Here is a 27795-nt window from a genome sequence, read left to right on the forward strand (position 1 = left end):
ATACTCTGTGAAATCTTTTGAAAATCAAAATTTCAAGCCAATAGTGTTACTGGAATCCAGGACACGACCTTATTACCTTTTGTAATATTAAAAGAAATCTGGATATTTTGATGGCAAAAATCAATGTCAATGTAATAAGACCCAGGACACCATCAGTGCGTGAATGACTGAATGTAGTGTAAAGCACTACAAATCTCCTGACTTGAAAAAGCGCTATACAAGTACAGGCCATTTACTATACAAGTATCCTAATTCAACATTTTTTTTTAAAACCTTTTTTTTTTTTACTTTTATGCACACTTGCAATGTTCCCATCAATAAAACCTGAATTACATTACATTTATTTCCAATGATTTTACACTTTAATATGAAAACTAAAATGTAGATCGCTTGCCAAAATATATTTTATTGTTTAACGTACAAGAAATACAGATTAACAAATTTAAATGAACATTTTCACTGGTGTCTACACAAATGACTATCAAGTAACATTGCAATGACAACAAAAACAGCTTAATTATCAGTCTTCAGGTCAAAGTTCCCATTTAGCTGGTAAAACAGTTAACACAAGTACTCCTAATTGTGATGTGAACAATAAAGAAAGAGGCATTAAATAAAATTACAGCTGATTTTATTTCAGACGTTTCACTGGAACTCCTTATTTTATGAAGGCTACATCTGGGATTTTGCCTTCCGCCTGTGGAGAGGAGAGAGGCATTTTAAGGCTTTTGAACTTTTTCACCATGCCATCACTTTTAAATAAGGAAATTTGTTGTGAATCGTTACCTTCAACTGTGTGAAAATCTGGGCTGCCCTGTTGAAATCCCACTCGTTGTCCTGCAGACACCTGTAGAACAATTTTTTTAATGTTTAGTAGATCCTTTAGAGAAACATATTTTCAGAGGTACTTTTTTTTTTTTTAATAAGACCCACTTTTGTGACCATTCCAGATTCATGCCAGACTTCAGTGAGAAGGCTGTAAGCATCTCTTGCTGTGGTGCTGTGAGGGTTGGCACGGGGCTGGATGATGGAGTCGGGGCTGGAGCTACGAAAGCTTTGCGGATCTCCTCTGTTGTCGCCATTCGGATGAAAAGCTGATCATTGACAATGCACAGACTGAAAACAAAAACAAAGATGATGTTCAGTGTTTAATATCACTTATTTACAAAAATAATGTTCCCTTTTACACAAAAATCTAAAACCTATGGATCAATGTTTTCTAAGCTCACCCAGAATTTCCCGCTGGTACTGTGATGAAGACCCGGGAGAAGGCCATCGTAGATTCTCTGGACTTTCCATCAACAACAACTGAAAGCACAAAGGCTAACTCAGCACCGATTTTCATGATGCATTAAAATGTAATATTCAATGACTTCGGCATTACCTTCTTTAAAGACTCCACTCACGGTGAAAGAGAGTAGTGTATTCTGTAAAGGATAATAGTGTTGCAGTTTTATCACAAGTAACAAATGAAAAGAATCAAGAATATGAAATGGGGTACCCCTTTGCAACAAGCCTCTCTTTATAGGCGGCTAATAAATTATTTACAGATGTTAATTACTATGTTAGCAATTTATGTTATTCATAAAAGTCTATTATGCATTCAACATATTTTGCAAGCTAAAAGTGTGTTTACAAATGTTAAATGTGGTAACAAAGTAGTAACAATCTGAAATGTTGAATATTAACAGAGTAAATAATAAAACCTGAACATTAGTAAATTAATAATAAACACCTTTGAATGAGCTATAAAGTTTTTAGAGATGAATTAACAGCAAATCTAAATCCTATTTATCAGCCATCTATTGTAAAGTGGTTGGAAGGGTTCTGGAATAAGCATTAACTCACAGTGTAGGTATTTACATCCACTGTAAAAGAGGCAATGTCGTGTTGTGTTTTTGGCAGCTCGTTGAGGAATGCCACAACATTCAGCCGGGTGTGCTTCAGCAGCCTAAATCTCATTGCTAAAAGAGACATAAAACATGTTAAAAAAAAAAGTCTTTATATCAGACAATACAAAAGATAAACAACTGTAACTCACTGGAGTCTTTGATCCTCTTCAGGTTTCTACTGTCTTTGTAGTATTCCCCCAGACTGCTTCTAAACATCAGCAATCAGACAAGAGAAAACACCCAATGAGCCTAATATTTAAGCAGCATTAAAAAAAGGTTTAATGTTGTGTTGCTCTCCTACCTGGAGGGGTTCTGGGAGGTGTAAGGTGTTGTGATCGATAAAGAGGCTCCATCATGATAAGCATCTAGCAGGGGCTGTCTGTCCCCAGAGTCATAAATACTGTAGTACCTGCAACACAGTCACATGTTAGGTTTTCCTCATGATGCTGCAGGTGAGCCAGTTACAAGTAGGAAGGAGGGTCTTTGTTTTTTTTTTTTATTATATCTCTAATGGATAACATTTAGAACTTACTGCTGCAGAAACCGTAGGATGAGAGCCTTGATTTCATCTGATCCAAAGCAGCTTCCCTAAACAAACAAATGCAAGGCAGTATTTAGGTAAAATAGGAAGCCTAATCAACAACAATGCTTGACTAAAGCCATAATATTAATTAGAGAAGATATGAAGTAGAGCATCTACTGCAGGAGTAAACAATGCAATGCTCTGAGAGCTGGACTAACAGGCGAACCTTGGAGGGAGGGATTGCAGTGGGAGTTTCAACATCGAATCCAATGGGTGGTGGGAGGTCACAGCCATCCTGCCAGGAAACCACACAGATACACGGTTGTTAGACTGATAAAACACCAGGCGACTGGTCACCAATCTGCATGCATACAAAAACCTTCTCTAAGGCAGTTTTACCAAAAAATTTTTATGCAGTTTAACTTTATATACCAAGAAGCACACTTCTGCCATGGAAGGAAAAGAATAGGTTTTCCAGATAAAAAATAAACAAAAAAAAATGAACAAAGTTCAGTTGGGAGATTGTTGACTGGTGAACTATTAGTCATTTGTCCCAAAGCATGTAGAGGACACAGCAAAGCATTGCAGCTAAACATGGATCTAGAAGGTATTGACACAGGCCCTACCAAGCATATATACACTCTACCTATTAGTCATATGGTTTCTGCTCACCCTAAACATGGTGTATCAAATATAACTCCACTAAAGTAGATGGAGGTTTGCAGAGCTGTGAGAGAAATGTGTATAACTACATGGTGCTGGGGTAGAATAAAATAGGTTTACAGCCAAAACATTCCACGTTTGTCAAGTTGCGTTCATTTTCAAGTGGCCACCAGTGTAACTACAATGCAATGAGGATGAGAAACAGGCAATGAGGGAGAAGATGGGGGAAAAAAAGCATGGGGACCTACCAGTTTAAGGAGCCGGGGGAATCTCTGCCGCACGGCACTGGTAGAGAAAAAAAAAGCAACTAGGTTATCATCCAATACTACCCAAAACACACAAATATTACAGACGAGACCCCCAGCTGCTCTACCAATTTCTATTTAGTTGTAGAATGGTTTCTTTCCTTTAAAGATCTTCCCAGAGATTCATAAGTGAGTACCCTACTGACGTGAGAGGTTTCCTCCAAATATATGAGTAAATCTACTGAATCACTATCTTCCACGCCCTGATCCTCCAGTTTAAGGCTGTGCACCCTTCTCCCACCCCAGAGTGTACTTACCAGCAGTATACTCACCCTCTCCCCCCATATTGGTGAAATACAATGATCTGACATGGGAGAGCAATACAAGCACACTTTTCTAGGAGTATACACATACAAATAGGCCACCAGCTACAAGACTGAGCTGAAAACCAGGATACACATCTATGTTAGTAAAACAAAGAGGTTATGCGTGGCTGGGAGAGAGGTGGGTTACCGCCAGTTTTGTGGCAACTCCCCCCCACAAAACCTCTCGCCAAGATGTTGAGGAAGAGATGAGTCTAGGTAAAAAAATATATGGTCAATTTCACATAAAGACTTTCACAATGGGGCCCAATATTCAGAGTCAGCGTTTACTGATCACATCCGTTACTAAGCAACCAGCAGCAGAGAAAGATGAACTCAGGACAGAGCTGAGAAAGAGGAGAGCTAGTCTCAGAGGGAGCTGGATCCAGCAGTCCCACCACTCATCTTTTAGTTTCCCCTTCTGCACAGGCTCAAAGGTTTTAGCACAGTTTAAAGCGTTTCTATTAATTTGGGATCAAGCCCCCCCTAAACCCCTGTTCGTCGAGTGGCTTGGTTAACAACTAGAGTGTTAACTTCAGCACCATTTGCTTATCAGTGTTTTTTGTGCCGTTTGCAGCCCTTGAAAACCTAGTTTCAGGGTTTTCTTTTTTTTGCCATTTGCCATTTCATCTCTGTTCAGAATCCATTTCTTTTAGAGGCCTTTGAAGGCTAATGCCAGCGTTTCCACTTACTGCTCCGTAAAGCAGGGGCCGTTTCAGGCCATGAGATCAGAAATATTGGAAGAGACTAATTGGTTTTTGTCTTTGCTCTCTTCACATGGATCACTGATCTTGATAAATCCCGCTCCGCCTCTGCCCAAACGGCCATGCCTGTAAAGTCCCAACTCTTCGATGTCGTCTCTCCTTGCTTTCGGTGAGCCTGAGCTCATGGGGACTAAGGCCGAGTAATCGTGACTGTGCCTGCCTTAGGTTGTCCCGAGGTTTGAAGGTGGGATCTTACCCGTCATTGGCTATCCAGCCTTCCATACTCGTCTGAGACAGGGGCCGATAGGGCACTGATGCTGTGAGGGGAGGGGAGAAAAGGGCTGCAGAATTTCTTTGCTTCCTCCAAACATCTTTCAAGGTTGGCAATGGGTTTCTCTTTCCAAGACAGCACATGCAAACAGTGCTGTAGCTTAAACGATTTCAATGCATAAAACACTTTCTGTTTGTTTCACTCACTCTTTGTTTAGTTAAATAGGATTTGTAATTACGGTTGTGTGCTTTGCAACAGATGAGGGGAAGACTAATAAGAATGACAGCAGGGGAGTGCTGGATAGAGCATCACAGAGAACCATAAACACATCACCAAAGCTGAAGAAGCCTCAAAGTGACACTAACAGTGGCAGAAAGAGGCTGAACGCTCAGAGTGAAATGGGTTTCAGCAAACTGAAAGAAGCAAAAGATTATTTTGAAGTCCTCTCGGCAACGTATGGAAGTGAGGAATGTTTAGCTTTAAGTGAGAAAGGAAAACATGTCTTTATGAAACAAATATACTTTTTACTAATTAATGCAGATTAGATGAACATTTCTGCACGTATTAAGGCTGCTTTATGTTCACTTGGATGAGTACAAACACTATGTCATTAGAGCTTTGGAAATAATCTTATTATCTGACTTGTTCATCAATCCTTTAGGTCACCAGGCATCAGAGTCTAGTTAGAAGGAGATACTCAAGTATATACAACAGCCAGAAAATTACTTCAAAAGAACAACTAGTAAAAGTCTTTTTTTTTGCTTTTACGAACACAGAAAAAAAAATTTTGTTAATATCAGCAGGTTAAACCCCAACTTTAGCCTGTTATGTAGTAGGGCTGGAAGATAATTTAACAACAATATGTTATGATTTAAAAAGTTGGTTAAATGAAGATTTGTCTGGAAAAGTAAATCATTTTGCAATATCTTAAAATGGTGAGAGCTGCACTTAAAATACTGTTTTTTAATTTTTTTTAGATAATTATATCGATCAATATGCATTTTTTTTTAATCGATATGCTTTTTTCTGTATCATCCTGCCCTATTATGTAGAGCTAGAGGTCATTATCAAAACACTGGACTTCCTGAAAATCTTTATCAAACAAGCCGTTTCTCAGTCTGTATTGACAGGTTAGCCTCCCTGATTACATTCAGTAACCTACATGTTGCTATTCCCCTGTAAACCCACCTGTTATCCCGCCCCCCACGCATCATGGACTGACCTTATGTATGCAGGCTGATCCTTGAAGTGGTCACACAGAGGGTTATTGCTCAGCCACAGCTCCACAAGCTTCAGGCCTTTTAGTTTATCCAGCTCTCGATCTGTTTTCAGCTAAAACATTCACACCAAAAACAAACACCAAAGGTTTTGTTAGAGGCGGCAGATTTAAATCGTATCATAGTATTTCCAACCGATATTTGTCAGTCCAACACATGGCAATGGATAATATAGGTGGGTTTGTGGGCAAAGACGAGCCCTAAGATCACCGCTGGTAATACTGTTAACCACCCAGGTAACTCATAAACTCTAATAGGAAAACATGCTTGTTTTCTTGTCAAAAAAAGTTTCATCTAGTGGGAATAGTTTCCCTTTTCCAATTAAGATTTTTTTCTTTTTTTTTTTTGGAAAGTGCACAGCTTTACTGGAGGAGAAAATTATCCTTTTTTTTTCTTCTTTTTTTTATAGTTTAATTTTGCATTCACTGCCTTAAAAATCAAATCTGTAAAAGACGGACAGACAGCCTGTGAACAAACGTAAAAAAATAAATAAAAAAAAGCTGGAAGGACTTGGGCTGTACCATTAAAAATAGCATTAGGTTTTCTTTTTTTTCTTGTTTTGTTGTGGGCTTCATTTTTACCCCGTAGGCCCAAAAACGAAACAAAAAAAAATTAAGGAAATAAAATGGCTGGGTCTAAAGTTGACGGTTGATAGATTCATCAAATTGACAAACCTTTGCTTACACAATTAACTACTTTCTATTGAGCTATTGCACAAAATTAACATGAATTGCATTAAACTCTGGTTTTTACAGAGAAAAACTTTCAGGAGATTAAAAGATTAACTAGATGACACTATATCAGTGGTCTGCATGCTTTACAGTCCAAAGAGCTATTTTTACTCTAAGTTCAACCAAAACAAACTAATTTAGAGCTGAAAACGTCAAAACTCATTTCTAAATGATTATATAGGGTATCTGGTGCTGGTCATTAAGGTCTCTAAATAGGGTATGTAACAGTGGTTGGGCTGAAAATGGCATATTTGCTGTTCTATGCACCCTAATGCAGACCTGGTTAAAATCCCTTAGAATGAAACAATAAAAACAAAAAAGAATGAAACAATAGATTTTCTTCCTTTTATGGTATGCTCATGAATATTTAGATGAGCTGTTCGCTGATTGGTTTGTTTACGAGCTGCTAAGCAAAGACTGATAATAGCAACAAGCACTTACTCACTGAAACATCGAAATTGTTGCTATGATACAGTGACTAGATATTAGGGGTGAAAATAATAATCGTTTTGTATCAATGCATTGATCCAACAGCCGATGCATTGATGCATCGACACGTCCGCAAGAGAATTGATTCATGTTTTTTTTTCTCCTCCGGTCTATTTATATCCATTTGCTCCTGGACGTAATACTCCCTCCCGTGCTGCGGTGGCGCTAAACCTATTTTGCCCTCCTACCTCGCACCCTGGTTATACTCTTACAGCAGTGTGTTGCCGTGAGCTTGACACAGACATTTTTAAATTATGCTCAATATTGAAGCGTGGTCTGTGCTACACACTGTGGGTCTAGATACGGCCGAGGTGGCGAGGAAGAGGGGGCGAGTTTAGTCCGACGACGGAGGGACACGAGGGCCAAAAAGATCGGAGATCCAGGTGGAAAAAGGGTCCCAGCGTTCTCGCGCAACTCACTCTTCTAGCGGGTCAAACTTCACGAGTTGTTTTCAGCAATTTCGGTCATAAAAACAAAACAAGCTGGCGTCCTGTCTGCTGCACTTTTTGCGGTGAGCTACAATTTGGGAGAGGTGCAGCGGAGCGTCTCTCAAGGGGGCGGGGACGTCTGGAGCCGAGGTATTGCATTGCACTCATTGCACTGATTATGTGCAGTATTTTTGGATGCAACTTTTCTACTTCTGTTATTTGCTGTTGTTTCTAAAAAAAAATGCATAACGATATTACAGCTTTCATTGATTTCTTTCAAACTTGAAACTTTGTTTAGCTTGTAAGGTGTAAATAAATTAACCGATTAATCGAATCTTATCGTGGTGTATTCTTGAGTATCGAAAATAATCGAATCGTTAGGTCAGGAAATCGACACTGAATCGAATCGCCATGATGGATGTGATTTACACCCCTACTAGATATCCTCTTTTCCCCAGAATAATTGGGGGAAATGGGGGAATTTCAAAATTGTCCGAAATTTGGCCGACTACAGAGCAGCAGAACCGAACTCTGAGCTTTAGGGCTGGTCCAGGAACCCTCGACGGAGCGACCGAAACTGACCCATTGACGATACCCTGGACAGCGGCGGCCCCCGTGATTCGCCCGTTTTATGGTGGAAGTTTAGAATTGTGAGATTTGCAGAAAAAGGAGTTGCCGATGGGGTTTGAACTTCTCTGTATGCCCATTTCATCCACTGAACTATCATTATTCATTTATGACAAGGTAAACTCGGTTTTGCATTCTATGATACCTTTAATATCCAGAGGGAGGTTAATATTTTTCCTGGTCTGGGTAATAGGAGTCACTGTGGACGGTCCAAAGAGCAAGTTATGGCTCCAGAACCTGTCGGACTCTTGGCATAGATTATTTACTGACTACAGCAGCTCTTCTCACCTCATTTTGAGAAAGGTTGAGAGCCTTCAGATTAGGTACTTTGGTAACCACATCAGCCAGGTCATCCAGCTTGTGAATACGGTTGTTACTGAGGTTCAAACATGCCAGCTAGATGAGAAACAGACAAAAAAACAAAATACAATAAAAAACAATTAGAAATCTTAAAAAGATATATTGCCTTAATCCCATCTCTGCGTCTCCCAGCAGGAACTAATGATCAGCCTGCACCTTACCTCAGGAATGTTTTCTTCAATGATCTTTAGGACAGCCTCCATGTTTGTCTTTCTGTTCAGGATGACTTCAATATTCTGAGACACCAAGTCTGTCAAATAAAATGGGCCAAATAAGCTGAAACAGTGTTTACTTTGCATCATTGGCTCACTGAAGAGTTGCTTTTAGGCTTCTGACTACAAACAACTCAAGAACAATAGAACAGAAAAATGCTTAGATTATAACACAAAGCTGCTATTCTGCAGCCCAACAACTTCACAACTTACTCATAAAGGAAATGGATAAATACCTGGATCAGTTCGAATGTTGTTCAAATCAAGTGCCTGTTGAGAGCCATCGAAACGTTTCGCCATGCATTGCTGTCAAAGATAAAATAAAGATATGAAAGAAATGATGCATGTCCATTCCTGGAAAGATAGGGTCGGTGTCACACTGCTGGCACACCGTCAGACGTGATCTGCCTTTAGTTATTTTATCCGTGAGGTTACAATGCCAGTGCCTTTTTTGCCTCATACTGGCAGCAATGTCGATGCCCTTACTACTTAATTTATCATCTTGTAGTCAAATACTCTGGACTCTACAGCTCCTCTTAAAACCATGTAGAAAAACAAGCTCTCTGAGCCTTGGTTTAATGAAACTATGCATGCCCTCAGGCAAGACTCAAAGGAAGCTGGGAGGTTTTTAGAAAAAGGATAAGACAGGTTTGTTTTGAAATTCTAAGAAATTATCAGATTATCAGAATACTGTAAAACCTGGAAATATTTTTTTAATATTATTTTAAAATCTGTTCACTCCTCTTTGACTAAAATCTAAATCAGAATGTTAAGATATCATAATGCCCCAATAACTTTATGTAGTGTAATTTAAAATGAGAAAAATAAGGATTAAGCGTCTAAGTTTGACACCATTATTACAGTTAACATGTTTGCAGTGCTTAATATATGCAATCATTTTATAACTTTTCTGATTATACTCGGTTCATGTTTTAATGTAAAAACAAAAGAAATAAAAAAATAAATCTAGACCTCACCTTCAGGTGCTCTAATTGTTCAGGCTTCAGGTCTGACTGCAGGAAGGATGGGGGATTACTTGGATTGACGTGCAATTCCACCTAAAAGAATCAAGATCCAACAGAAAAAGTTCTAAGATAAAATGCATCTTTAAAACCAAAGCTAAATCAAAGTGTGAGCCAAAACCAGCATTTTCTACCAACTAATAATAAGCAGACTATTATAGGCTATCAGTAATTGCACTTGCCTCAACACAACATACCTTATAGCCGTCTGAGTCTGTAATCTTGTGAGAACATTTTCGCAAAGCACCAGCAGCAGCTGAATCTTCCACATAGAAATGGGCCCTATTATGGTCAACATGGTACTACAACGGCAGGAGGAAGGAGAAAAACTTTTAAACAGTTCTGTTTTATTTATAAAGGGTGGTTCATGAGGCAGAGCTTAGTCTCACCTGTACAGGTGTGTACTGAACCGGACAGATGTTCTGGAGCGCTGTTATCAACCATTTCTTATCATACTTTTTTCCATGTGGTATCTGATAATCAGAAATTAAAAAATGTAATCCCTGCTGAAAGGATTAAAAATGCAACTGTGTTATTATTATCGACGTTAATGCAAACTCCCTCACCGTGACTTTGTACCAGCCTAACCGGTTTCTCACACTTCGTTCTCTTCTGCCTCCACCTCCTGGAATTCCTCTTCCACCTGGCATCTGCCGTCTGTCAAATCGTCCATCTGGCTTCCGAGATGGTCTTACATATGGGGTGCTGAGGAAGATAAATTGTTTTATTTCTAATAATATTCTACTCAAAGGTAAAATTTTTCTTTTTTTTTTTACAGAATCATGTGTCGACGTTTATAAATGCTCTTCATTGAAGGCTCAAGAGTTGGTGCCTAAAAACAGCTAAACCCTAAAATAATGTTTAGCAAGCGACACTTTAGATTAAACAATGTTAAGCACACGTACATGTTTGGAACTGAGGCTATTTTTTTTTAAACTAACTCTGCAACACTTCTAACAGTCCACTAATAATGAATTTGCCTTTAAATTATTTATATATATATATAGTTCTTTTTAAGGTCCCACATTGCGTAATATTCACTTAATAAACATTTTGTAAGTCATATGTGCCCTGAAGCCTGGGTATGAAGAAATGAAAAAGAAAAAACATTCTCACTGCCTTTCTACACCTCTTAGCTACTTAATAATGCTCTGTTTGAAAATAATTTCCCTTAATCTGTCATAAAATGTTCAGAGCAGTTTGTAGCCATGGCCTTCACCCTATCTATTATCCTGTGCTCCTAAACTATCTTTAAGAATGTTGACTGGTTGTCACGGTTGCAGGATGTGGGGGCGTGGCCTTCGGGGGGACAGGGGCATGGAAAGCCAAAACAGCATGTCCAGAGGAGGGTTGAAGGAGATTTACGATAGAGACCATCTGCCTAATCTGAGAGGAATTTTCCTGCACAAACGGAAAAAAAAAACATGCTTTAGGGGCCTCCTTGTTAATATTTTTTTATTTGTCAAATGTAGAATAATATGTTCTGAAAACGTTTTTTTTTTTTTTTAAATCCACTGGACTTTGTTTCCAAGGTTTGATTGTGGATTGTTTTTAAAACTTTTTCAGAATGACTATGACCTGGATGACTGAGAACCTTCACCAGCATGTAGATTAATATGGGACCTTTAATAGAACGTGAGCCTATTAATCAGAGACAGAATAGTGACCTGGACTGGTAGAGCTTATTCTGAGACTTAGATATCAGCAAAGTATTAGAGTAAAGATGAGAAGTTTTGATGAAACAAGGCAAAGATCAAGACTCAAGACTGGAATGAACCCAGATTTCTGTCTAAGGTTTAACCCACAGATTCCACTACAACCTTTTTGGAACCAATAACTGTAATATTGTTCAATGTTTTTAACTTTATAAAACATTACAGAGAATAATGGGCCTCTTCCACTGGACATTGTTTGCCGCCTTGTACACTGAGTTAAACAGAGAGACGGTGCAGAAGGGAAACTGAGATCATATAGATTTTCAACAGAGCACATAAACAACCATGCATTATTTTTGCCTTGTTTTTTTTAAGCTCAACACTTGACCTAAATATTTGAAGTTCTTCAATGATGAGCTCTAAGAGAAGCTGCCAACACCCCTTAACTGCAGTCTGTCTTTCAATTAGTCAAAACTACATGGAGAGTCAGGTTGGGCTTGGCTAACCACTCTAATGTTTCTGTCACACAGGATTCTCCACATCTCTCACAACAAGTGACAGTAGGAGGTTTATCAGTGTCCAACTTTATGTTTGAAATGCTCTGTACGTGAGATTTAACCCCACCTAAAAGTCGCCTAGCCTAAACGTTAAAGAACCAAGCCAATACATAGAAACAAAAACTTACAATCTGTTCTGTGAGCTGCTGTCCTGTGAGCTGTCACTCATAGTAACATCTCCATCTGTATCGTCAAGCAGCCTGGACCGAGGTCCGGGGCCGAACCCTCCTGGGTGACCGCCTCGCCGACGGTCCCTTCTGTCGAATGACCGGTTCTTGTGGCCTCTGCCTTTGCGGCTGGGAAATGGAGCAGTTCTGTCATCGTGCTCTGCGAAGGAATAGAACAGCCGTCAGCGTTAAGCACAACTCGGATATCAGAAATATTATGGAGCTCCCACGGTTTTTAAATTGGACTAAGAATCTGCTCAAGGTTAGAATGACAAGGTTGCATCAGTTAGTTAGAATACGGAGGGCAGTCACTGATCTCACAGAATATAAACTTCTCCTTGCATTAAAAAAAAATAAATAAAAAGGCTCAAATGACTTGACAGCTCACTTGTGTTAGCTCTTCTGTGCTTTTTTTTCTATGAGAAACAAACATATAAATTAATTTACCTCTCACATGTCATACTATCCATTCACAAAAATATATGTCCAGTAAAGCTGAATATATTTTAACACATTCTGTAGCACACATACCAAAGAAAGGCTTTTTTCTTTGTATGCTTTCGCTAAACTGATTATGATCAGTCTCAAAATCCTTCTAACTTGAGAAAACCTAAAAGAAAAGCTTATATTTGGATTTGCTATATCACTCTCTTATGTATAAACAAAATGTAAACATATATATCATTAAACCTCTAATCAGCTTAACCATTTTATACACTACGGGTCCTGCTGGCTCAAAAGTTAGAATGCGGTGCTGTGGTTAGTTTTATTTTCACTTTAAAAGTTTTATTTAATTGCTAGAATAGCAAGCATATATTTCTAGCAGCGAATACTGCTTAGATAGACCATTAGAGAGACTAAACATTTATATTCATTAATAATAGTTTGTCCAGTGAGCCTTGAGACACATGTTACCTCTGTAGACCGTGAAATCTGCTCTTGTGACCTCTCTCCTCACCATAAAGTCTTCACGGTCTGAAGGAAAGGTGTAAGAAGAGGAGAGAATGTGAGCTGGATGCGACGGTGAACGTGGTTCTTACCGTTGTAGTAGCGCCCGCCGTCCGCCATGTTCTTTCTATAGTGTTCGCTAAAGGGCGGAAAACAAAGAGTAGCCCTTGTTGGAGAAACACGGAGTGGCTCTCGGTTTTTATCCTTTATAAATCAAAAGTCAGAGCCAGTGCAAAAAATTCACACATCCCCAAATGGTTCCAGTGGGAAACAACAGACAAACAGAATGTGGTTACTCTGTCGTCTGCGCTGATAAGCTAGCTTAGCTTCCGATGCTAATAAAGAGACGACGGAAGAAAACACATTGATACCATTTCCTGTTCCAGGTCAAAAACGGGGGCGGTACCCTTAGTTTAAAGCCCCTTTTAAACAAAGGGAGAGAAAACATAACTTGAATGAGTTTTTGATTGTACTAGGGAAGAGAAATATTTACTTATGTGAGGGTTGTGAAAGAAAATGTGGATCATGTTTTGACGGATTGAGAATGAGGAAAGTATTAAAGGAATTTTAGGGACAAATGGAGATATGGGAAAAAATTGGTTATTAATAAAGCATTGTTTTTATTTTTACATAACACAAAAATAAATAAATAGAATATAGTAGGCGGAACAATAGAGCTACACACTCATGTACAGTAGGTGGCTGTACGCACCTAGAAGTTGTTTGCAATCCGCGTATCTAACAAAGAAGAAGAAGAAGAGAAAACAAGCAGAGAACTGCTGATGTCAGATTAAGCATATTTGCTAAAATGGTGATATTAGCAAATATCACCATATTTAAATTTGGTGTATTGTCAGGAACTTTATAAAAAAGATGACATGATCTTATCGGTTTATCTTTTCCTGGTTTCCTTTGTTTATTAAACTAATATATATATTAAATAAAATATAGGTATCAATAGAAAAATACATGCCCAGAGGTGAGGGGTTTATAGGGTATATTTACCTAAATAATTAAAATAAATGACATAAAATTTGGTAGCTTTCAGAGATGATTAAATCTTGTTCACACTCGTTTAAAAAGGAGAAAATCTGGATTTCTATGTTATTTCTTTAAGATAACAATAAAGTTTATGATGTAAAGTTATTAGTCTTTTTTAAGCATACTGTACCAACTTAAAAGTAAATCAGTTATCCTTCTATAAATTTATATTTTAATGTGATGTGAAAGTTGTAAAAGGTATTATTGTGACTAGAGATGGAGTGTATGGAGGACCAGCTCTGCCATTTTTAGGAATAAATACAGAAATGAAAAGCAGCATACAATTAATAGCATATAAATAATTGCCTTCAAAAATACAATAAACTAATAAATGGTTGGTGACCAATCTTAACTCAAGTTCTCTTTACTGTTGCTGTTGTTCAATAAAAGTAAGTTTTAAGATCATTTGAGGCGAGAAGATTATACTTCTAAGCATCACTGTATGGCCCATTTACAGATTTTATGCTTACTTAAAAAAAAAAAAAAACTATGGACCGCTGTGATGTCGATTTTGTTTTGCATTATTTGGCAAAATCTTCATTTGATTTGTGTTTATCTGACTCTGTTAATTATTATTTCCCCACTAAATGAAAAAGGTAAGAATTTATTATTATCTAGAGACTATTAATAACAGGAGGTGACCACCACTGACTTTAGACTCGGCTTCAGCCTCTCCTCTCCTCCTGTAGATTCAGCCGATGCAGTAAAATGCTAACCAACCAATGGGCAAAAGTTGATTATAAGACACACCCCCTCCTCATTTGCATAATAAGGCAGAAATGCATGCAGAAATGTAAAAACGACAGGCAGAAATAAATAGCATGGAAGAAATAAATAGGGTAAAAAAATACAAAGGAAGAATACAACAGACAAAAATATATCATGCACATAAATACTTAAAAATATAAGTAATAAATAAAGTTGAAGATTAAAATGGACAATAAATAAGGTCATTATTACAAAGGCAAATAAATAAAGAAACTAAATAAAAGATATTTATATCTCACTAATTTAATTTCTACCTACATTTATTTGTTTATTGTATTTTGGGGGGGCAATTAATTGTATGCTTATTTATTTATCAAGCATTTATGTAAATATGGCAGAGTATATCTAGTTTCTTTTGCTCCACATCCTTCACATTTGGTCCTAATCCTGTAAAGCATCTCATTAAGATAAATATGTTCTACCTTCAGTCTCATCATTTCTACTTCCTGTATTTTACTTTTCTCAACAAAATTCCTTATTGATATATCCTAGTAATTTATTTAAATGTTTTCCTCTTTATATATTGATTCCATCATCTTTTTTAAATTTATTTTTCACTTTTGATGATTAATTTATACCTCTCCTTTTCCAAATTTTTAAAGCATTTTTAGCCAATGTATCTTCCAGTTCATTACCCCCGCTGCTGGTACCCCCTAAAAACTGAACATCATAGCACCTATATATATCCTAAATAAGCTGTGTTGAATTTCTAATACTGGGTATTTCTTTATTTTTGTAAATTACTTTTATTATCATTCATAATAGATAAATGAAAATAAAGAAACAGCCCCAGAATCACTTACCGTCTTTTAACACGTGGCTCACCACAGCAAGTTCAGGGTAGCTTCTCCGAAACATACCGAACCTCACTCCTTTAAAATGTTTACAGCGTTTCAAATTAAATCAAACCGATAAAGTTATTTATCCAGAACTCATAACTTCAGATAAACGAACTTTGTTTTCTATCTTTACCTGATAAAGTAGTGGTTGAAATTAGCTTTTAGCTAGCTGTTGACATTACCCTGACTGTTTTTATTGCGCTATTTTTGACTCGTTATCTTTTCCGTTTTACCTAATTATTTATTAAAATGTCCACATTTTCGTTGAATGTTAGAAAGTACCTTTAGGAATGAAGGTATCTACCCGCTAATTTTCTGCCATGGCTAATTTCCCCCTGGACAAACAGTGTAATGGCGCCGCCTAGAGGAATAGGACTAAACCTGCAGGTCTAATCCTGAATCAGATCACTGATGTCGAGTTTGTATTTTTATTCAGTGACACCCTCTATTTTGTCCTAATCTACATTAAAAATGAAATACATCCAATATTTCAGAGAAACTATAAACGATACTGTAAAATCACACCTCGTTATCTAAAGTTAAAATTGCATTTTTGTTCTTATGAAAACCATAAAGAAATTATTAAACATTTTAACATATGACAAGAAAAGTATCACATTTAAGAGTAGATGGAAAGAATGCATTTATGAGGGAAGGTTTTAATGGGGCAGCTTTGTATCTTTACATTGTTCAGTTTATGAAAGCCTATTGCCCACAACAATATCTTAGATCTTTATTTAATGTTTCAAAATTCAGATATCTGTATCTTATTGCTTAGCCAATATACAGAAATTCATCCACCTAGCTTCCTGACTGACCAGTATCAGCAGGTTAGAGCATCAAGCATCTACTACGGCACTGCAGCCATCAGAACTGGCACTCCTCAGGAATGTGTTCTCTCCCCACTCCTCTTCTGCCTGTATAAAAATGAAGCACCTCAGCAGATCGGTTACATTTCTGAAGATTGCTTAAGACACCACAGTTCTTGGTCTTATTCAGGCACAGTCTTCATACGGACAGGTGGATCAGCTGGTGCAATAAATGTGAGAACATGGTACCGGAGATACCTTACGGTAAGAGTCAGTTTTGCTGATAAGGGTGCTACAATAAAAAGTTGAAATGTTGAAGCTAGAGCTCCATTATCCATATCTTCAAATTCTGCTCCAAATGCAGGCTAAAAATTGAACACAGTTTGATAGTCCAAGGAAAATCAAAATCCTCCAATGTCATGGAATATACATATGATTCTTGTTTGTACTGGAAAGCAACCCATTTAGGCATTATTTACAGGAACTCTGCCAATTCTGCCTAGAAGTGAATAAACATGCAGGTGCTGATGCTATCCACCCTAAGAAACTTGACAATTTTTTGCTATGCAAAACAGCTTTTGGTGAAGGTAAAGGTAAGTAGATAAAGTAGCATCTAACTAAAAAAAAAAATGTGGCTAAATTCTCATACCCTCATACATTTGAAAGATGTGCAGCGGTGGTTCTAGAGTGAACTCATTATTCTTGTGGAGGCACAGAAAAGCATGAAACAAAAAAAGGGTAATAGTTTTCAATTTAAAAGATATATTTAGAGAAGAGAGCCACATAACTAATGAGAGATTTAATAAAACATTTATGATGTTCCAATTAGAAATTTGTACTTTTGGTTTGAAAGTGCTAATTCTATTTACCTAAAATATTAAACAATCCTTACCATGGAAAAAAAAACAATATAAATATCTACTAAAAGATCAAATAAAGCAATTCTTTGGAATATTAGCTTGGTGTACAATCGTAATTCAGGAATATTTCATATATCTGACTTATTTTATCTGAAAATTACAAGAATTAACCAAACCAGAATTAGAACTTAAATAAAGCGGTTAAACTCAGCTAGAAAAAAAATTAGAGTATTTTTTTTTATTTGGTTCAAAATAACATTTTGCAGAAGATACTGTGATCATATCTCACCTTGACTAAAGCTACCATCTTAATTTTAAAATCATAATAAAACAGAACTGTAAAGAAAACTACAGGATTCAATGGACCTATCAGTCACTATGTCTGTTCCAGTGCATATCATCATTAGAATTTTTGTTTGTATTATGTTTCCAGTACAGGGGCCATAACAAGGGCCAGGACTAGTTCTACAGGGGCCCTGGCCTCTGTCTAAAAAACACACATAAGAATGTGTTAGCATCCCACAGTAACATGTGACCAAGCTGGGGCCCAGCATAGATATAACTCATAAATGCATTTTTATTACAAATCATCCAAAAAGAACCTTACAAATATTCAAAGTTTCCACACACAGGTAGTCGACCAAGCACATATTTCCTTAATTTTTGTTCCAAATATTTTACAATCTGCATAAAGACTTTTGATTTGGTTTATTAAACTTAACTTGGGGTCATCTAACAAGAATATTTGAGAATCTAGGATTCAGCCAGACAGAGTGCATTTAAAAGGTTTATTGAGAGTTCATGAATTCAGGCAGGCAGAGTGGTAATCATAACTGAGCTGGGATATGATGACTTAACCAGTCAGGTAGAAGGCTTGATAAGGCAGATGAAGGCAGAAACTGCTAGCGACAGGCTGAACTGGCTGATTGCTCTGAGTAAACTGGATGATGGCTGAATGTTTGGAAGTAGATTGATCAGACTGGATGCAGATGGAACAAACTGGTTGCTGGCACCAAACAGTCCAGGCTTAAAGGTATAGTGGATGATGATCTTTTTCCTGGTGGATCATCAAAATAATTGGTCTAACCTAATTTTCAATCATTCTGGTGATATGTTTACGTAAGGTCGTCTTATGTACTCGTCCCCATTTTCACTTACCGGTGGTGAATCTGACATGGTGGAAAAACCACAAATCTTCTTCTGGAAAGTAAGCTTGTATGAGCGATGCAGCAACTTTTAAGCTGAGCGTGCATGAGGAGAGATTGGCTCGTGCACGCTTTCACACATGTGCCAACAAAATATCAGAACAATATAAAGTGTTTGACGAATAAAAAAAAGTTAAGAAAGGGAAACATTTTGGTGAAATCAAGTCTATTTACTTCATAGGTAATGAAAAGGCAACACATACATTTTACCAGTTTGACCAGTTTTTCTTATTTAAAAGCCAAGTTACATTAAATATATAAACACGTACTGACTTAAAACAGGCAGAACGTGAGGTTTTGTGCGTGACATAGCGCTTAAAGAAAACATTTTTTTTTACAACTTATCTTTTTACATTTTATACAAAAAAAAAACAAATCTCAAAATCTTTATTTCTTATAACAAAAAGCTCGTCTGATTGTTTTGTACATACCAGATGCACGGTAAGAAAAACTAGCTTCCACTTTTTATATTTAAATTGGGCTTCACTGAAGCAGCCACTGTTTCTGCTTCATCCTGAAATCCAGGAGTTTGTGTCACTGACTCTCAGAGAACTTCATGTGTCTTTCTATTCCTCCCCTCAGCTGCCCCCCTGCTGCCCCTCAGCTACGCTGATGGCCTGGCTCAGCGCTGTGAGGATGGAGGTCAGACCGATAAGATACCCATCCTCCCTGTTCCCCTCAACCCAAGGGACGCTGTGCTGGAGCTCCTTCAAATCAGGAAGAGGCATCGTTTTCCCAAAGTCTATCATCCAAACACTGGCCTTGTTGTGGTCGTGGACAAAGAGAAGCGAGCTGCCAATTACCTGAGCAGGTAATAAGACAGCGATACATTGAACACAAAGGAAATCAAAGCAAACTATAAGCATTTAATTTCAGATGAAGGTAACATATCTCCTTTTTTACCAACCTCATGGTTTCGGAAGAACTGCGAACTCCTAAGCGCATCCTTCAGGTCCAAGAGTCTGGAGTGGTACGCGTTCTGAAAACACAAAAATCAACACAAATATGGGTCTCTGAGGCATATTTGGCAGCTCAAATATCACGCTGACAGATGTTAACTCAGACAGGGAGCAGAATAGTAATGCAGGTTGATATTTTTCTACCAGGAAAGAAAAAAATAAATAAATAAATGTTTGGAGAACAACCCTTTATTTAATATTAAAGCTCTTCATTGATGTTGCAAAGTAGCTCAAACCGAGTAGAGCTTTTCTAGTTAGATCGGCTCTATGCTTCTGCCCTCTGTAATGAGGAAGGTACCTTTCTTTTGAATTCTTTATTTTTCCCTACATGTATTTTAAAAGTGTTCCTTCTATAATCCAAAAACAATCCTGCAGCATTTTGTTCTGGTTGTGTTGATCTTACACTTGGAAAATTAATAAAAAAACATTAAGGTTTTTGTTTTACTGCGAAAATGTGGAAAACATCTTCAGCTGCTCAAGAAACAAAGTGATCATTTATTCACATTTTTCCCCCTGCATATTATCAGAGCTACTGTCTGCTTGTAGTATATTGTGAAACCTTCAACTATGTATCTTCAGACAGCTTCCACGATAACTGTTGATGCAGCTAACTTTGAATTGAATGTTATTTGTGTTGTGTAAGTGTGTTTTACCAGAGTCTCCAACTGATTCCTGGTGAAGTAGAGTAACGCTTCTGTGACCTGAGACAAAGTCTGGATTTTTCTAAAATCTCGCTGGACAGTGCCGTCCTCCATCTGTCAATCCGAAATTTTTAAAGAAAAATTGTAAAGTTATATCTACGGCATTTCTCATAAAAAAAAAAGATTGAACTGAGTTTTTCTGGTACCATGATGCCCTCAATCCTGAAGCCCAGCGTAGACGTGGAGCTGGTAGTGTCCCTCCATTGTAGGTAGCGCCATTTGGTCACTCCTTTCTGTGCATGTTCCTCAGCTGTTGGTGCTGATGGATCTACTTTTATCATCTTTTGGTACATGTCGCTTCTCATATTGGGCTTGGTTCGGGCTTTGATCAGCTCCTCCTCCTGGAATGTCCTAAGATAGAAAATGCTGACATAGCTCAAAAGGCAATTTACTATTTACTGCCATCCTTCACAGAATTTAGAAACATTTAAAAGGGGTGAGAACTGTCGGATCACAAGAAAACAAACCTTTTGCACTCCTGTTTATTGCATTTTGATATGAAGCTTCTTGTTTTGCAGGAATTCAAGTTTATGATTCAAATAAAAAAATATTTAATTTCTAGCCTTCAGCAGCAAGAGCTGCCAAAGATTTTTCACTTCCTCCTTTTCATTGATCAGATGGATAATATACATGCTGCCAGATTAATGCTTTAACATGTAACTTTTGAGACTTTTGCTAAACATAAGGTTCTGCAATGTTCTGTTGGTTATGTGGCTGCAGAGTAAGCCCATCTCACTAACCGAGCTTGACAAAAGGTATAGACTTAGATAAACATTATTGTCTATTTGTTGCATTACTATAAATTTTGTTTCATATAGCTTACAACAGTGCAATGATATTGCAGTTGGCGTAAAATAAACCTGCAAATATAAAGTTCAGCAGTGATCAGAATGTAACAATGTAGGAGATGAAAGAAAACTGTTTAAATAATAGTGCAAAAAGGCAATGATATGAAAAAGTTCAGTGCAATGCAAAAATGAATATGGTTCAAAATGCAGTAGAAAAATTCAGTTGTGTTCTATTTAAAAGTATTATAAAAGTTCAGCATGTTAGCAGTGCAAAAATAATGATGCATGAGGCGCTTTCCAATATAACTTGTTTTTCTGATCCTAGCATGGAGGTTCATCCTCCTGCACACATTATAAGTCAGATGCAAATCACTTGGAATGTGTGTAGGAGGATGGAGCTCCATGCTGCTTAAATACATCAGCGCTTCAACTAGAGGCTGGTGCGGGCGAACAGAATGGACAAAGACTCCTGCATAGCTGTTAAAAAGTCTTTAAAAAAATGATTTCAAGTCCGGTTGCTTTCCAATTTAAGCCTTTTAATTAATTAATTAAAGTTTATTGATCTCACTTCGGAGAAATGTACCTTTGCATTTAATCCATCCCCTTGGGGAGCAGTGGGCTGCTATCATGGGGCGCCCGGGGAGCAGTGCGGGGTTAACGCTCTTGCTCAGAGACCCAGAGTCGCAGTCTGTGGGAGTGGGGCTCAAACCTAAAACCTCAGGTTTCCAACCTCTATGCTCTAACCACTCCCGCCTGTTTGTGGATGCCATCATGACCCGGATGACTGAGAAGTTACAGAGGCATTTCCATGGAAATACAATTTTTTGACAATTAATAACTGAAAAGATTTTTTTCATACTGTGTTTGAACTGCAGCATATTATTTGAGCTTATATCTGTCAATATGATTAGACTGAACTGACCAAATACATCAGTGGCGATCTCTGATTGAATACCAGAAAGGCTAAACCTCCCTGTAAATTTCATAAAATGATTGGTAAAATATGCATTGTAAACTTAATAAACGTAGTCATTAACCTGAATGAAATATACTCTAAAATGGATCTGATTTCATGTTTGGATTGCTCATTAATCAGCTGTTTATGGGACACAAATCTCCCCTCTGCTCTGGAGCAGCAGTACTCTGCTGGTCAGCCTCTATGAAAAATCCCTGTTGAGGTTTGTGCCTTGGTCTATTGAAGTAATCAGTGAGAAAGTAGAGCCCTGATTGGATAACGCACCAAAATACATCACTTCCAGTGGGGCTAAACCTCTTAGGGAGCGGTGTCAAAAGTACACATTTTTGTTACTTCAGTAGAAGTATAGATACTGTTTAAAACCACTCTGGTAAAAGTTGAAGTATCAACTTGACCTGTCAACTAACCCTAACCCTAACACCATCGAGGCTCCCCTGTGTTCTGGTAAATAGAAACCGTATAAGATTCTTGATTTTGGGCAGCCAGAAACTCCCCGACTATAACTACAGCTATTTTAGCCTCCATTTTTATTAAAACAGATGAAACAGACTGCCATCCATTACAGGTACGATAATGACTGCTCAAAAACACCAAATTAGGTATTTTTTTAGTGGATAACAACCTACCTGACTCCCATCTTGCAGTCCATGATAACAGGCCTCCTCAGGCCATTGAGTAAGTCCTCCAGGCGGATGTAGCAGTGCTCTCCTCTGGTAACTAAGCCATGGTACTGCGGGACAAAGGGTCTCAGCGCATCTCTCATCAGGCAATCTAGACACTTCGCCTCCAGCTCACTGTAGAGTTTCAGCACCTCTCCCCCTTTGCTAACCTGAAAGTTACCTAGTGACAAAACAACACAAGGTGATACAAGAAACAGAAACAATATTCTAAGACAGTAAATCCAGTAAATATTTTTAACTGAACACTTGCTATGTCCAATGATTGATCAGTAATTTTTATCATCTTAAAAACTTCATTTTTCTTCTTTGGGATTTTATGTGACAAACACATGTTGGCACGTGATTGTTAAGTACTTGTAACTTTCCCTCCACTACATTTCAAAGTCAAATTTTGTACTTTCTACTCCACTCCATTTCTAGGAAGCTGCTAGTTACTCGTTCCTTTTGGCTCAGCTTTGCTTTGTTATCTCCCCAATTTCAGTATGCAAGATAGCAGTCCTTAGGACTGAATTTGGACACCACTGTTTTAGAGATTTGCATGATGTTTCACAAATGTGACAAACTCAGGGCAGATATTATTTGTAGTTTAGAATTTTATAAAGGCATTATTTACTTGCCTTGTGGCCAAGTTATTCAGTGGGATGAGTTCTCAAATCAGAGTTGCAGTTTCTTTGTGGTAATAGATTCAACTTTAAACCGCTATTCTATAGTGAAATTGTGAGGAGAATTAAGACACTTCCGATTTCTTTTTGGTTTGCTTTTAAGTAAGAAATAATAGCTGTCTTATTTTTTGTTGCATTTTTTTATGCTGAATTTCTTTACAAGTGGTGTATAATCTGTTGCAGGTGGTTCTACGCATCAATACAGCAGGTGATTTCTGATAGTTACAAGGTTTTTTAAAATTACTCTGAAAATTATAAAGAAATGTACTGAAATTTTAATTTGTATATTTGAACACTTACGTATTTCCAAAAGTGAGTACTTCAATACTCTTACTTAAGTAGATGTTAGAGCAGGTAACTTTTACTAGTAGTTCAGTAAGATTTGAATATGAGTATCAATAGTATATCAATAGTATGGCACCTCTGACCCAATCTGATTGGCTTGGCAAGAATATAAAAACTGTTTATTCTCACAGTGGGAAATCCAAATGCATTAGCATTAAGCTAAAAACAAAAATATACAGGAAAAAATGCACATAAGGTGGGGAAAAAAAGATGCCAAGCTTAACTGGAATACCAAATTGAATAGGGGGGTTTAAAATACACCAAATGCATACTAGCAACTGATTAAAGGAAAAAAAAAACATATTTCAAAAAGGAGGAAAAAGTACAATTAACCACAGAGATGTAAAAAAAAAACCTCAAGTTTGGTGGATTATAAAACCTAACAGCTGCTGGGACAAATATCTGTGAGAGCGCTCCTCAGCACACTAAGGGTGAAGTGGTGTTTCGCTGCAGGAGCTCTTTAGTTCTGCTTCATGCATGGGGTGGGACCCAGTGTCACACGATGATGTTATTTTTGCCATTCCTCCTTTCTCCTACCACCTGCATTTGCTCTTGGGAAGCTCCTAGGACAGAGATGTCCATGAAGATAATCTAAAGCCTCCTCAAAGTGACAGATTAGCATATCCAACAAACTAAACCATAGTAGATAGCTGATGCCACTAAGGAGCATTAGAGAATTATTTTGGAAAAGCAGACGAGAGATAAATAGCTTTGGAGGAGCCGCAGAGATACTCAACTCAGGAGTAGCCACTGACAGGATGAGTGCCCTTGTGTGTTCTTTAATATCTTATAGAGGCAGCGATTAGTTATTGAGACAGCTACTGTCTCAGCCTATCAGAGCGAGATGAATGGAGAGAATAGATGGCAATCCCAGAAAAAAACTGCAAAACACTTGTGACTGGGGAGCAGGTGTAGCTTCAAAAACTACAGCCAAAGCTATAACAGAATAGTAAAGTGACCTAGTCAAAGTTCAGGGTAAAATAGAATGAAAAGACCTGATAATTGCTTTTTAGGGCCTCTCAATTTAATCGGAGCAATTTGAGTCTTTAGGTTAGCAAAGCTGGTAAAGGCATATATCCAGCTGACATGCAGCTGTAACAGCAATGAGAGGCGGTTCAACAACTATACACCAGGCCTTATTTCTTTGTGTCATTTTCTTCATTATTAAACTTTAAAATGCATTGAGGGATTTAGTTTTAACATGTAAAATTGTTGGAAAAGAAACAAACACTAAAAAAAGCAAAACGTTTGAGGTTCTACGCAGACTTGGTGTGACTCCATAATGTACATGCCTTGATGTCCAGCCAGCTGGACCCAGGAACTCTGGCGCCGAAGCGACCAATGCATCATGGTCAGGAAGGTTTTCCAGGTGCGACTCTGAGGGATAAATAACCAAAGAAGAAACTATGAGTTCTTCATGTGGGAGGGGGAATCTGACCTTTATCATGTCTATCTAGGTCATCCTATCAAAGGATTGACCAACCTGAGAAGAAATCTATGGGTAAAGTCAAAGTCTTATTTCTGTTTTTATTCTACGATTAAACTTTAGCAAACATCTTCTAAAAAATCTCCCTGTGAGCCAAAGGTTTAAAATGTTTATTTTCTCCAAACAGAGCATAGCTGTAAACTTAAGATCTGCTTTGTATATACACAAAACAGCTGCTACGAGACAGAGGAGTTGCACAGAAAAACAGAAAAACAAAAGCTATAGCTGATCTGAGCATGCTCAGTAGAGACGCTGGACCAAAATGAAAACATGGCTTTAGTTTATGTTGTTTATTCAACAACAATTGAGCTTTACTCTAAAATACTATTGATTCTGAATTAGTTTTTACTGTGAAACTCGCCACCATCAGTCCTACTGCTGCTTTTCTTTTTTGTTTGATGGTTCAAACACCCTGAGGCCAGGGAGTGAAAAATCTACTTTCTAGTTGTCCTCCCACTGTTTGCTCCTCCCTTAACTCATATCTGTAGCAGAAACAGCCATGCAAACGGCATTCAAATCCGACCGTGTCAAAGTCCTCTTTCAAGCCCATGCAAATCAGCTGGACCACAGGTGCAGAGAACAGTTAAGAAACATGGTTTTATTTCTCTTCCATTTAAACAAACAAAAAAAAAAAAAAAACGCAGCAGAAAGATGCAGAGAGGGGATAACAGACTAATAAACTGGATAAATCCCTTGGAATGTAGATTCCAGGTCAACCATTCATGAATAAGGTGTTCTTACCTTCTTGAAGGTTTTTCTTTTAGACATTGCATCTTCTATATCACTGAAGACCTCGTCACTTTCTGAAGAGAGGTTGATGGAGGAGCAGGAGGAGGTGGAGGAGTGCAGCAGCTTGGAGAGGATTGGATGCCGATGACTTGGCATATCTTGGGCCTCCTCGTTCGACTCCTCGGGGGCCTCCATGCTGCTGCAGTTCCCCTCCTGAGCTGCTGAGGTGGGAGAAGGTTTCCCATCTTGTTTCCCCTCATTGTTCTCACCTCTCTCCAAACTGGAGCTTCTCCCTCTCCAGTGTTTCCCCTCATCCCTTTCCTCATCATCGTGCTCCCCTGTTATTTCACTCTCATCAACCCTCCTCTTCCCACTCCACCTTCCTCTGTCGCAGCCGTCCGTGCCGACATCGAAGCTCCCTCCTTGTCTCTCTTTCCTCCTGGACCTCCATCTGGCTCTGAGAACTTCCCGGGAATACTTTGCAGGGTCGTCCACTTCATTAGGTTTTACATGAGGCATATCCTCCTTTGCATTTGATTGGCAAGCCATTTGTAACTCAGAGTCTAGATCATTGTCCCAATCCCCGTCTTCTCCCAGTCCACCTATACACTGGCTGTAAGGAGGGAAGCTTTTAGTGGCCAGGAGCCTGGGCCGGAACCTGGCTCTGACTTCAGTGCAGCTGCTGGACGGCTCATCACCAATTGACAGATGTTGGTGAGTCTCATCTGAGAGTGCAGTACATGAGTCAGTGTCTTCTATCTCTATCCCCTCCATCTTTAAGCCCGTTCGGTCCTCTGCTGTATCCATGCTCGAGTCCCGACTGGAGCAAAGGTGGCGATTCTGCTCCATGGACACAGCATGTGCTTTTGCAACAGGGAAATATTTACAAGAGAGCCACAGTTTTGAATACGATTCAGGAAATGCATTTACAGGCATGAAAAACAAAGACAACAACTTTAAAGTTTTCTTTAAAAGGACAAGTTGCAGAATAAAACTTTCCAAAGCTGCAGGACGCCTCTTACCTTTATCCAACGTTGAGTTCAGAGAGAAGCAAAGCCTTGTGCCTGACATGGAGTTACGTCCCCCCCCTGCATTCTCTGTGTTGGAACCACAGTTTGCATGTGGTGACGTTATGATGTTTCCTAAGCTTGGGTCTGGGCTGGCTGATGGAGTTCAGCCAACAGCGCCTCAGGGCACAATGACATCCAGGAATGACGGAGTCAGACACTGCAGAGTACCATGTCCTCCCTCTGCTTTTATCACACCAACTAAACTGTTAACCCCACATTACATGGAGCCCATACAAGGCAAAGCTTACCTTAAATGGTGAATGTTTTAAATGAAAATGATACCCTGATGTTTTTAATGCTTGATAGGTAAAACAAGCTTATTGAAAAAGATAGAACCTGTAAAACAAGGTGGAGCCATAATGGTTTTATCACATTTCCACTGCCTCTGTGAAACGAAAGCTTGTTTAAATAGACAAAAATAAATTCAAAATTCCACTGAATTATAAATCTACATTTGTATGTGTTAAAGTTTTATAAAGGAGGCCATTCATGCAGTTAGGTGAAAAAAAGTTACTTGAAATACAGGTGCTGGTCATAAAATTAGAATATCATGAAAAAGTAGATTGATTTCAGTAATTCCATTTAAAAAGTGAAACTTGTATATTATATTCATACATTACATACAAACTCATATATTTCAGATGTTTATTTTGTTTAATTTTGATGATTACAAATGACAACAAATGAAAATCTCAAATTCATCATATCAGAAAATTAGAATATTACTGAAGACCAATAAAAACA

The 27795-nt window shown here is 38.1% G+C and overlaps 2 protein-coding genes across 3 annotated transcripts; both read right to left on the reverse strand.

Moving 5' to 3' along the window:
• Positions 1–386: 386 nt before the first annotated feature.
• Positions 387–15815, reverse strand: nxf1a (nuclear RNA export factor 1a). 2 transcript variants are annotated; one of them, XM_038286562.1, is made up of 22 exons: positions 15746–15815; positions 13101–13160; positions 12147–12345; positions 10373–10511; positions 10196–10279; positions 10004–10108; positions 9762–9842; positions 9021–9090; positions 8734–8822; positions 8501–8608; positions 5883–5992; positions 3327–3363; positions 2642–2710; positions 2425–2480; positions 2194–2301; positions 2042–2100; positions 1849–1964; positions 1385–1427; positions 1230–1308; positions 934–1116; positions 787–847; positions 387–697 (listed from the first exon to the last, which is right to left on the reverse strand). In XM_038286562.1, exons 1-22 carry the CDS (start codon positions 15798–15800, stop codon positions 659–661), a joined length of 1950 nt encoding a protein of 649 aa, XP_038142490.1. In that variant the 5' UTR covers positions 15801–15815; the 3' UTR covers positions 387–658. The 2 variants fall into 2 exon arrangements, with proteins under 2 accessions (XP_038142490.1, XP_038142491.1); XM_038286563.1 differs by lacking the exons at positions 13101–13160; positions 15746–15815 and adding an exon at positions 13226–13493.
• A 2841-nt stretch (positions 15816–18656) lies between these two features.
• si:ch73-22a13.3 (inositol-trisphosphate 3-kinase A) lies at positions 18657–27548 on the reverse strand. The gene is made up of 8 exons (XM_038286548.1): positions 27004–27548; positions 25994–26844; positions 25059–25143; positions 22706–22919; positions 20462–20666; positions 20268–20369; positions 19563–19634; positions 18657–19458 (listed from the first exon to the last, which is right to left on the reverse strand). The coding sequence occupies exons 1-8, from the start codon at positions 27050–27052 to the stop codon at positions 19234–19236; spliced, it is 1803 nt and encodes a 600-aa protein (XP_038142476.1). The 5' UTR covers positions 27053–27548; the 3' UTR covers positions 18657–19233.
• Between the last annotated feature and the right edge of the window lie 247 nt (positions 27549–27795).

Source organism: Cyprinodon tularosa, unplaced genomic scaffold, assembly GCF_016077235.1.
Source record: "Cyprinodon tularosa strain WSP-4 unplaced genomic scaffold, ASM1607723v1 ctg228, whole genome shotgun sequence".
Classification (NCBI taxonomy): domain Eukaryota; kingdom Metazoa; phylum Chordata; class Actinopteri; order Cyprinodontiformes; family Cyprinodontidae; genus Cyprinodon; species Cyprinodon tularosa.

Bases quoted from the DNA above. Each gene is read 5' to 3' on its own strand.
- nxf1a (XM_038286562.1), bottom strand. From the start codon at position 15,800: ATGTTTCGGAGAAGCTACCCTGAACTTGCTGTGGTGAGCCACGTGTTA. The intron at 10,280-10,372 runs GTGAGGGAGTTT...TCTGATTATCAG, and splicing joins TAGGCTGGTACAAAGTCACG to ATACCACATGGAAAAAAGTA. The intron at 9,843-10,003 runs GTATGTTGTGTT...TGATTCTTTTAG, and splicing joins CAGACTCAGACGGCTATAAG to GTGGAATTGCACGTCAATCC.
- si:ch73-22a13.3 (XM_038286548.1), bottom strand. From the start codon at position 27,052: ATGTCAGGCACAAGGCTTTGCTTCTCTCTGAACTCAACGTTGGATAAA. The intron at 19,635-20,267 runs GTAAAACACACT...TTGTGTTTTCAG, and splicing joins GGAATCAGTTGGAGACTCTG to AACGCGTACCACTCCAGACT. The intron at 19,459-19,562 runs GTTGGTAAAAAA...TTACCTGCTCAG, and splicing joins AGTTCTTCCGAAACCATGAG to GTAATTGGCAGCTCGCTTCT.